The following is a 12,071-nucleotide window of genomic DNA, read 5'->3' as shown; positions in this document are numbered from 1 at the left end:
TGCAATCGTGATGTTGACACAATATTACAAAAGAAGATGCAAAGCGAAATCTCTCCTGCCATGGCTCCAACACTGGTATTTTTACCACACTTGCTACAAACTGGAGACAGATAGTATTTTCAGAGGGTTAGATGGTATTTTAACGGCATGTTTGAATCCCATTCTTGGGATTCCCCATGCCTTTTTGTTTACAAAAAGCAGCCATAGATGATCCAGATCAGAACCATGCCCCCAAACCACTGTTTTTCCTACTGAAAATCACCCCTTCCTGAGCTGCTACTTGCTGCAAATAATAGCTTGGGGGGAGGCAATCCTGATGCAGATTGTCCACATGGTTGCTATTTGGAAAGAAAAAGAATCTCAAACATGCCATTAAACATGTTACCAAAATGAAGTCTAATTTGGTCCTTAATGGCTGCTTGGCTGCTTTAGAGGTAAAAACAGCATGAGTAACATTCATCTCACTTTCCCTGTAAAAAGGAGAGAAAAAAGAGGTTTTACAGCTTCTTCTGTTTCCCAAACTTGTTTCACCAGAGGCAACATTGGGACAAAATAAATGTGCGTATATCCCACTGGAAGAAATACCTCCCTCCAGCCAACTCTCTTAAATAAAATAATTGTGGGTGGGGACAGGTGAAATATTTTAGGGTAGTGGCCCACTCTAGAAGTGCCATTACTGTATTCAATCCAAACATAACTTTTCTCTTTACAGTCAAGCTCTGGCCAAAGATTTTCTTTTAAAAATTGCAAATTTGTAGTATAAGCCACCTTTGCACAGAGCTGACTGGCTACCATCCCCATGATGTCACCAAAACCCCTCATGTCCTCACGCCCTCCTCCCCATGCCAATTTGTTTTGGGGGGTGGGGATAATTAGCAGGGTGAAAATAGATATTTTTGAAGACTAGTAACTTTGGGGGACTTGTTTACAAGACTGTGTCATAGGGTGAGGGAATACTGTCCCATTATGATCTTTTGCAACAAAAGGCTGCAACCTTATACACACTTAGCTGGAAGTAAGTCCCATGGAACTCAGTAGGTCTTACATCTGAGTAGAACAGGAGAGAATGCACACAGCTGCAGTCTAAATAAACAAATAAATGCCAGGCAAGGGCATGACTTGAAAGATGTGCAAGAAAAGGTTATAGCGAGGTGAAGAGGACGCTGACTCCAACAACTGCAGTCCTAAACAGGAGGCAGGGAAGACAGAGATGGTCCCACCATGACGCTGGTAATGCAAGCTACACTTGTGGATACAGGTGCAGGATCCCTGTCCTCTTTTTCACCTGGCCATCCTAGCGCGGCACCAATAACGGCTCTAGTTTTTAGAGGGTCCTTCAGCAAGATATCTTTAGTCCCCCCCCCCGAATGGACACATCTCTTCCTAACTGAAGTGCCCACAGACTATCCACTTGCTTGCCTCCTCTGGGCCCAACCCAAACAGTCACCCAGAGGGAGAGTGCAAGGCGTGGGGAAGACACTGCTCTACCTCCTCAGTTTTGCTACTCCTCACATGTTCAGAAACCCTCCAGCGGATAGACGGTGACAGCACACAGCAAGGAGAAGCAGCAGCAGCAGGCCCTGGAGGCTCTAGGGGTTAAGAGAGGCCCCCTGCAGGGGTGTGAGCCTCTACAGACTCCCCAAGAGGCACAACAAGGAGGTGGCAGAGCAGGAGATGGACCAGAACTATGCTCTTGGGCAGCTGCACTGTATTTTAGTGAAGACTGTGCATGAGAACATCCCAGTGGACTGTGACCCATGTTACGTAGTGGTGTACTGAGGGTGGGGGGTGGGGTGGAGAGATGCCATGTTGATTTTCTACCTCAGGCACCAAAATGCCTCCTGTCATTTTGCTGGAGAGGTGAGGAGAAGGGGAGATTTCGCTGAAGCACTGTCAGCAAGTGCAGAGGAGAAAGGAGTTTGGTACTCCTGTTGCTGTGCTACAAACACCAATCCTGCTCGTCCGTTTAGGCAAGCTGCAAACAGCACAGGGAGTCCACACATATGGATTGCGGGTGTTAAGTGCACTGAGTCAGTGCACCTGTCACATGCAAAAGCCTCCATCTGGAAGCAACTTACATCTACAGCAGGGGGCTGGGAGAGAGCACGAACTGCCATCACTCCAGTGGAAATGGGAAAACGACACACCTCCATCTCTGGAGAGTCAGAATAAACTAGATCCCTGCTAAACTATCTTGAGGATCATGATTCACATGCCCTAAGAGCCCATCTACACTACAAAGTTAATATAGATTCTATACCATTTTTAACTGTCATGGCTTTCCCCCAAAGAATCCTGGGAATTGAAGTTTGGTGAAGGAACTGGGGATTCCTTCAGAGATGCCCATCACTACCCCACCCCAGCCCACAATTCCCAGAAAGACTATTAACTCAGTTTTCAAGTATCACAGATCATAGAATCAGTAGAGTTGGAAGGGGTCTATAAGGCCATCAAGTCCAACCTCCTGCTCAATGCATATAGTGTAGATGAGCCCTTACACTGTATGTGCATTTCCTGAATGTGATGTGTGCACAGATGTGCATGCTCTGATGTGTATGGACATCCTGGCATATATGTGAGAGGTATGCTGATCTGTGTGTGATGTGTACATACAGAGGCCAGTAGTGGGTGCCTATGCCAACCACTGGCATGCAGCCCCTGTAGAGGGGTTGAAAGGTGGTAACACTGTCCTCAAGACCAAAAAGTTTAACCACCCCTGCCTTACAGATATTTCTAAACCTTCTGAACCCCTCTGTTCCCATCAGCTGCTAGATCCTCTCTGCACCAGAAAACCTGGTATCCTGAACTGACCAGGACCCATTCCCAATGGGCCACAGATTAAAACACAGAATCCTCATTCTTACAAGGAGGAATTCCTAAATATTATCTTATTAAGCCCCCCCCAAGGGAAGAGTAATATATTTGAGTATCCTCTAAATATAATTAAAGCAAACCAGAGAGGTTTCTTAGTTGCTAGCTCCTTTAGGATTCTGGAGTCGAGAACCCTGGGGAAAGAACAGCCATGATATTGCTTCCCTGCCAGAACTGAAGAAAGCAGCCCCAAGTCATTTTGGCTTCACTTTTCATCCACAACTTCACCCCATCCCTATCTAGCTGTTCTCTCTCTCTCTCTCTCTCTCTCTCTCTCTCTCTCTCTCTCTCTCACACACACACACACACACACACACACACGTCTAAAATTTGACAACTGAATCCAAGAGCCTAAGCAGTCACTTTCCTGCACTTACTCCAGTCCAGAAAACTTCCTAAGCTTGGAACAGAAAGAAATATTTCCCCTAGTTAATCAAGAAAGTAATTACTCCTGTTATGCATGCACGAACACCACACACACAGCAAGTGTGAATATAGCTGTTGCTGATTATATATGTATTACATTTCCCAGACGTATTTTTCTTTTACAAGAGAACAGCTGAAAGCCTACCAATTTAGTCATTAATACAGTTGGTCATTCAAGTACTTGGAGATCCTCACCAATCAGGGAGCTCAGATCTTGTGGGAGATGTGGCACAGATAAACAATGAAGGACAGCTTTGCCCCACAGATCTGACAGTCTAGATGTGTAAATGCTCCCCCCACTCCCAAGTGCAGATATTGTCATAGAATTATGATGTTATCTGCATGACTAAGTCAACAGCAAAGTGAAGAATCAGATCCTGGTGTTTTGAATACCGGAAGACGCTTTTGCTTCCATGCTGGTACTCAAAAGGCTTCCCCAGTATTCTGAACAATTCACAAAACTGGTAACTGGAATTGTCACCATCATGCCGGGCTCCACCTGTAAACTCCCACCCCCTCGAAGGAATATTGTCAGCACTAGCTGACACAAAATAGCTCTTACGAAACCAAACTGCAGCTGGGAAAATATAGACATAATCTGAAAGCCACAGGGATAACGTTACCAAAACCCTTTATGGTACAAAAGAATTCTATATTGCTGGAAATGCAAGCAGGGAGAAGATAAAAATACATTGTGGAATGCCTACAGACCAGTGTTTCTATTCTTCATATTGTGCGTCCCCTCCTTCATCTTGGTCTGTAAGTAGTTACAGTCAGCAATCCTAATCTTTTTGCTACAGGAGCAGCCAGTAAGAGATCCCAGGCCCAATGCAACTTTACTGACTCATCCAGTTTCCAAGTCAATGTGACCATATCAGCAGTGACCCATCCTAGGCAAAAAGGGCTTGCTCTTAAAGATTCAAAGGTAAAGCAACCTACCTCATGGCCAGAGAGGTGTAGTAGTTAAGAATGTTAGGCTTGGGCCAATGGGACCTGGGTTTAGTTCACCATTCAGCCACAAAGCTCACTGGATGGCTTGGACCAGTCACTATTTTTCAGGCTAATTTATCTCATAGGGGTGTTGTGAGGATAAAATGAGCGAGGCACAGGAAAATCCATGTATGCCACTCTTGAGTTCCTTAGATGGGGCACAAATGTAACGAATGAAACAAATTAAAAATAGTCCCATGACCAAATGGCAGCCTTCAAAGGGAACAAGAAGTGAGGGCTGTTTGTCATTCTACTCTTTTCTTAGCTCTATGGTAGCCACTAACTACTTCTCACACACCCATGCTGGACTTGGGACTAGAACAGATGAGTGCTTTGCACCCCACACCTCCAAAGGCCCACAGACGCTCCAATCCATATCATTTTTTACCAGACTAGATTTTATTGAATGGAAAATCTCCTACAGCCTGATCCAGAGATGGTCCTTATTGTACTCCAGCCCTGCACAACTTGGGCCCACAAAGCTGAACACAGCCCATCAGCTGGTTTGCATAGCAGGGCATCTGCCAGAGCCCAGGGCCAGCCACAGGGCCTATCGGCAGCAGGAACTCCGAAAACAAACTGCTGACATTAGACCTGTCAGCATCTCTCACAATCCTGACAATTCCATTCTAGACCTTCTGCACATGGGAAAAATCACCCAATCAGAACTGAGCAGCAGCTAAGGAAGGAAAGAGAGCATGTGTCAGGAGGCAGGCTGGCAGTGGCTGCTACCACCATCCTGCCTCATCATTGTAGAGTTGGGCTGGCAGGCCTGGGTCTCTCTTTCTCTTTCTCTTCCCCTTCCTGCTCTCCCCTCCCCAGTATCAGAACTACTGTGGTGGTGGTCCCTGCTAGTGCTGGGAGAGAAGGAGTGAACCCCAGGTTAGTCAGTCCAGCCCTGCTGCAACCCCCCCTGCTGCCTGCCAATACTAAGCTTCCATATATCGATGTATCGGGGGGCACTTGGGAGATGTGGGCATCCCAGGTCTCTTGCCCAGGGCTCACAAAAATCACAGCAGCCTCCTAGGGGAATTTTCTGTGTTCCTTGCTTGCCCAGGAAAGCAGAAACAAGGCAATGGTCAAGCACATGGCAGGACACACAATACATGGGTGCCAACATGAGTTTGGCTTGCTGGGCCACAAATTGTGGAGGCCTAGTATACCCCCTGCTGGGACTAGCATATTAAGGGGTCCCCCTGCCCAACCTTAGCCTAGCCTCTTGGATCTCTTGTTTCTATTTTGCTCACTCCCTCATTTTCCACACATGTCATGTCAGCTTTAGTTCCTGACAGAAATCAAGCTTATTAACTTGTTAAAATGTAAAGCAGCAGGTGCTTGATGAGTATTTACATGATTTATTGATATTTTGTACATTCTTATTGACATTAATGTTAGCATTATTATTTACCTTACTCAAGAGTAATATACCAATACCTGATGCAGGGATTTAACTTGAACCAAATCATGCTTTCTTAACCATCCCACATCTTACTATATCCCCATTTTATCTCTGATCTCAGGAAAAACATCCCCTATCCCATGGGCAATGTTATACATCTCTGCCCTGTCCATTTGTTACCACACTGTGTGTTCAATCTAAGTCACATCCAGGGATGCTCCTCCATGGAGGAAAAGACTCAAACTCAGAAACTTATCCAGGGAGACCACATGTAACAAACCAGAAGGGGCTCTGAGTGGGATGGGGGCAATAGGAGGATGGGGGGGGCAGAGTGGGGAGAGACAATCTAATTTCAAGAGCTATAGGGAAAAGGGGAAAGATAAGAAAAGTTTTTAAAAAGTGCAACTGACCTGACAGTTCTTGAATTTTCGCCATCCGACCTGCAAAACAAAACAAAAAACAAAGGTCACTGCAGGGTTAAGATTCAGATCACTGCAGGTATAGTGTGGGTGGTGAAGGTGGTGGTTTGGAAGAGGTGTACTTAGTATTAGGAAGAGATCATGCCCAGGCTTTAGGATCTGACCTGAGATGAGACACACATGGACAAAGATGGATTTGCTGGTGGGGTTGTGGGAGGAGGTGGTGGTCTGTCTTTTGTTACTGTTTACCCATCAGTATTAAAATTGGGTCCTTTTTGGAACAAATGTGGGGTAAATGGGAACACCCAGGTCCTGTTATTGCTCCTCAATCACTACCAGTGCTGAGGTGAAAGAACTCTCTCTCTCTCTCTCTCTCTCTCTCTCTCTCTCTCTCTCTCTCTCTCTCACTCACTCACTCACTCACACAGAGCCCTGTTTTGTACATAGAGGGAAACCTTCACAGTAAAAGATACCCCCACCCAGGGGAGTACTGATCTTTTGGAGAAAACGTCATGCTCTCCCCCCAAAACAGCTGTGAAAATTATCCCCATTAAAATTTCTGTCCATTTGTTATGATGTTGAAAATGAACTCCGTGAAATTTTGGCACAGCCTTATTCCCTACACCAAATCCCAACCCATGACTGCCTTGGCTACATTCTACTCTCTATTTAAACATTTCTTCCATCCCCAAAGCCTCATCCATCCCCCTCCACTGCTATCTCATACATGGACTTCTGGCCTGCCCAAAGACTCCATAAAATCTAAGCAGCATTCAGCAGTGTTAAGGAAAAAAGAGTGAATTTTTATCAGCAAGCCAAACACACTAGGGTAAATAGAACATCTTTATAGCATTGCAAGTGATAAAAGAGGAGCAGGCAACCTTTTAGGCCCAGTGGACTAGATCCGTATTACCACCCACCCATCCCTGTGGGCAATCTTTGACAGGTGGATGGGATAACCCACATATCAATCATTTGACATAATGATGTCAGGTGACTGACACATCTCAAAGTCCCTCACAGGACACTTCCCAAATGCCCGACATCCAGCAGCATTGGGCAAAGGCTTTGCGAGCCCTATACTAGGCACATGGGAAGTGCTGAGTACATGCTTACAAAGCACTTTGTGCAGCGCTTCCCAAACGCACAACAGCCAGCTGGCTTTGCAAGCCCTGTGCTCAGTGTTTCCCAAAAGCTGCACCCAGGCAGTGCCTGGACTTCTTTAATGTCAGCCTATCACCCTTGATGAAACTCTCCATGGGTTATATCAAACTAGTTATACTTAGAGCAGATTTACTGAAATTAATGACATGACTAATTCAATTTCATGGATTTCAACGGGTCTATTCTGGGTATGACTTATTATCATTACATTTATGAATGGCTTTTTTTCCAAACTGAAAACTCAGAGTGACTTACAATATTAAAAACAGATATAAAAACAAGAATAAAAACATCATTAAATACTCAGACCACATAAAAACAAAACCCAACTCCTCCCCACCTGACTAAAGCCAAACAGAAAATTACACTCTAAAGGCCTGGGTGAATAAAATGTTTTTACCTAGAGCCTGAAGACAGACAATGATGGTGCCAAGTGTGCCTCCCTGTGGAGAGCATTCCACAAATGGGGAGCTACCACTGAGAAGGCCCATTCTCGTGTTTCCACCCTCCGCGTCTCCCTGGGAGGGGGCACATGGAAAAGGGCCTCAGATGATGAACGAAGGGTCCAGGTTGGGTCATGAGGAGAGAAGCAGTCCTTCAGGTATTAGGATCCTGAACTGCATAAGGCTTTATGGGTCAAAACCAACACTTTGAATTTGGCCTGGAAACTAATTGGCAGCCAGTACACCCATGCCAGAACTGGTGTCAAGTGTTCTGACTGTCTTGTCCCGGTCAATAATCTGGCCGCTGAGTTCTGCACCAGCTTCAGTGTCAAAGTCCATATATAACACATTGCAGAAATCCAACCTAGAAGCTACCAGAGCATACACAACAGATGTTAGGCTATCCTTGCCCAGATAGGGATGTAGCTAGGCCACCAGCCGAAGCTGATGGAAGGCACTTTGTACCACCAAAGCCACCTGGGCATCAAATGACAATAGTGGATCCACAAGTACTTAGATGGATACAACCCACTGAGTACTGTAAAACTACTTGAGCTACAAAACAGCTATTCTGTAGGCACACATGCAGAAATTATTTAATAACTGCTTATTCTCAATGAAACTCAAGTTCATTGCTATGAACTTCAAGACTGCACACTACCCAATCGAAGCAAACACTATATAAGGTTATTGTCTCATTCTATCCAGGTTTTAACTCACCGAACTTGTGGCCCTCCAGATATTGTTGGGCTCTAGCTCCCATCAGCCCTAGCCAGCACGGCCAGTGATCAAGGATTAAGGGAGGGAGCCCAGCACCTGAAGGGCCACAGATTTCCTGCTCCTGTCTTAGCCCTTCTCTAGTTCTTGCAAGTATTTGAGATTTGTGGGAGAAGGGTAGTTGAATTTCCAAGTGGCTATTCACAATGGTTGGTATTATGGGGTGGATGCAGGGGAGGTGAAACCAATTCCCAAGAGACAATACAATATGTGCCAGTATCACAATCTGGAAAAAACTCTCTGAAAACAGACAAGCTCTTCCCAAATACTCAGAAATAAAGCTCGTAAATACCAAAGGAAATCCAAATCAAACTCTGGGAAGTTCACCCATCATTATTAAAAGCCTAAATACAAGTAGCATCCAACTTTTTATAAAGTTACAATTTGAATACAATTGGAATAAACATAATGAGCATAACAGCCCTCCCTGTACATCTGTACTAATTAGTAGAACACTGAAAGGTGGGAGCAGGTTGACTTCATTTTCCAGCTGAACAGAAGGCTGCCTGCAATTTTTTTTCCTCACATTACTGCACCAAAAAGGCTAGTTACCTAGGGGCAAACCAGACAACACAGTGGAGATCCAAGACTGGATCCGCCATCTCTTATCCTTTTTAAAAGAGTTGCTGAGGAGGCAGAGTGGATCAAAACTATAGCACTGGGGGGAAAGGGGGGGAGATATTTAACTTTCCCAATATACATTTTCCCAGTGTTGCCTCTATTGGGCACATAGCACCTAGGTATGATTTACACCAAGGAAATGGAGTAGTGGAAAGAATTAAATACCACCCTTCCCCTCATCACAGTCCTGATTCAGTTCACCTCTCCCCAGCCACCCTGGAGCTGTTTAAAGAATTTTAAAAACTGGAGATCTGTTCACGGTACTCTAACATCTCATCTCATTAGGCCTTTTCTCTCTCACTTAATGAAAGTTGAACATTTAGGAAGAGGGAGCTAAAAGAACCCTTAGGGAGCCAGCCTTCCAGCAACTATTGCCCTGCTCAGTCAGGATACCACCTCCCTTGATGGCACTCTTGCTGCATCCTTGAAGGTGTCAGTGAAGTGTATGCAGCAGTCACCCATGCTTATGATTGCAGCACATATTTTGCATGCAGATGGCCCCAGGTTCAATCCCTGGCATCTCCAGTTTAAAAAGGATCTGGTAGCAAGTGACAGAAAAAGGTATCTGCCAAAGAGCTGCTGCTAATCAGAGCAGACAATACTGAGCTACATGGACCATGGATTTTACTTCAGTGTAATACAACTTCATATGCTCACGTGTGAGGCAGAAAATCCAAGTGACACCACCTCCTCAACTGAACAGACCAAGCAAAGTGAAACTTTCAGTCTACTTGGCCTACTTGACATTCTCTCTGTAAGTTCATTTCTCAAGTAGTAACTCTACTGAACATTCAGGCATCAGAAATGAAATCTGGGGTGCCAGTTGAGTGCATAATTAATCTACCAATCAAGATCAGATGCTAGTGTGATGCCCACACTCATTTTCAAGGAGAAGAGGAAACAAGTGCAAGACAGCACAGTGTGATATCCCTTGAACAATGAGACACTGGGATAAAAGTTGGCACACTTCAAGTACACACCCCAGTTCTGTCCCCACACCCATTTTAAAGAGGGCCACAGGAGCAAGCAAGGCCTCTCAAACACTGTCTACACTGGAGAACATGAGACACAATCACTGCACTTCAGCTTTGTTGACGGGAATGGCAAAGCTTCTCTTGTTCATTTCTATCGTTCTTGAACAGGGCAAGGTACCAGCAGTCTGGATCCCATGGGCCAGATCCGTCTGTGCCCCATGGTTCCACCTTTAGAGGCATCCAAAGACCAACATCTGAGGCATTCTCCTCACCATTCCTTGTGGTAAAAGTGCTTCTGGCTAAGAGATTGAACTGTGATCTCACAAAGAGTCACAAATATTCCTTCCTCATGAGAGACATTTGGAGGGGAGGTTTTCCTGATCACATGACATCATCTGGGCAGGGGGCAACCTGCCACCCTATCTTCATGTAGATAGCAAAGGGGGGAAGGAAATGGGGTGCCAGAAAGAGAGAGAGAGAAAAGGGGATGTTCTGCCTCTTTTGCCACTACACCTGCCCCCTTTCGCTCTGGCTTCACCCAATGCTGAGCTACAATGCCCAACATATTATCCCTGAGAGAGAATGCAACCTTCAACAGCATAAAGGTTCTCCATCCCTCACAGAATCACATGTCCTGTGTGGTGCACTGCTGTACATTGTCACCTTACCACACAGAGACAGTCCCATAAGGAAATATTCAACATGGAAAAAATAAGTGGCTCTAAATCCTGGGAGAAGGGAAAGGGTGCCTTCCCCTTTTGTTCCTTACCAAGCAATTCACCAGTGAGCACGACTGGCAGAGGTGGGGGAGGGGAGAGGAGACACTTCTTATTTTAGCCAACTGTGCTCTGAGAAGCTGCACTTCCCTTCCCTTCCCAACTCAGTTGAAGGTTCATCCAAACTAGTGAGAGGCTTTGGCTGGAGTCCATGGATTGTAGCAAAAGGGCCAGTGGAGGCACTATTTTTCTCAGATTTTCTAAATTATTGGTCACAAGAGTGGCCTTATCATGGTAGCAGAATGTGGAACCGCTCACAGAAAACCACAGTGGCTAAGTGTGTGCATAACCCCCCCCCACAACCCCACGTCTCTTTACTGAACACCCCCTGCCCACAGAAGTGCTCACTGTGATCTTTTCTCAGTAGCTCCTCTGATGTCACATTGCTCAAGCAAGTAGACCACCCATGAAAGCAATTAATTGCAGGGGTAAGCCCTGAAATGCAATTTCACTAGCTCCTAGTCTGGCCAAGAGAAAAGCCAATGAAAGGACAGCTGTGCTTTGCTGCCCTCAATGTACACCCACAGTACTTTGCTGCCTTTGGTGCTTTGCTGAAAGGTAGCAAAGGTAAACGAGTTGAAATGTAAATATGAAAAACAAAAATAAACTATGCAAACTGTTTTTAAGAAGATGGGGGAGAAACTGCTCCCCTGATCCACTGAGAATAGAACACAGGGCAATTGCTTTAAACTTCAAGGGAGTAGATAGACAAAACTGACAAGAGCAAAAGCTTCTTAAATATACAGAGAAGCTCAGCAACTGAAGTAGCTGCTTAGGGAGGGGTGGGCAAGTATGCCAGTCTAACTGCTGGATTTCTTACAACTCAAAAGTTCTCTCAAGAGGGTCTGACTATGTGTATAACCTACACTTGGGGGCATTTGTAAGCCAGCCCTGGGGATATATGTTGCAACTAACGCCTTCTATGAGTACCATAATATATCTGTGAACAATGCATAAGGCTGGTTTGAGAAACCTTTGAGACGAGGCTGTCCTGAGTGCTTTAATCTCTGTGGGATCTCTGAGCCATCACCAGATGAGGGAAGCTTCCACGGTTTGAGAAGCAATGACAAGAAGTGGCAGATGGTTTTTGTTTTGTTTTTTATAGATGGTGGGGCTGCAATTTTTAAGCCCCACACATCTGAAGTCCTACACCACTTATAAAGGGAAGAGTGCTTTTAAATGCATGCAGAGTGCCTTGGTCTCTCCACTGA

General features: G+C 45.3%; 1 protein-coding gene across 11 annotated transcripts in view; it reads right to left on the bottom strand.

Annotated features, from left to right (window-relative positions):
* Window positions 1-12,071, bottom strand: part of IQSEC2 (IQ motif and Sec7 domain ArfGEF 2) — a 162,768-nt gene that overhangs the window by 129,289 nt on the left and 21,408 nt on the right. For all 11 annotated transcript variants that reach the window (XM_061614006.1, XM_061614007.1, XM_061614008.1 and 8 more), the window contains exon 2: window positions 6,097-6,126. In XM_061614006.1, the coding sequence (XP_061469990.1) occupies window positions 6,097-6,126 (30 nt within the window). The remainder of the gene's footprint in view (window positions 1-6,096; window positions 6,127-12,071) is intronic.

This window comes from Rhineura floridana, chromosome 3 (assembly GCF_030035675.1).
Source record: "Rhineura floridana isolate rRhiFlo1 chromosome 3, rRhiFlo1.hap2, whole genome shotgun sequence".
NCBI lineage: Eukaryota > Metazoa > Chordata > Lepidosauria > Squamata > Rhineuridae > Rhineura > Rhineura floridana.
The sequence above is the reverse complement of the archived record's forward strand: the minus strand, read 5'-3'. Positions and strand labels throughout refer to the sequence as shown.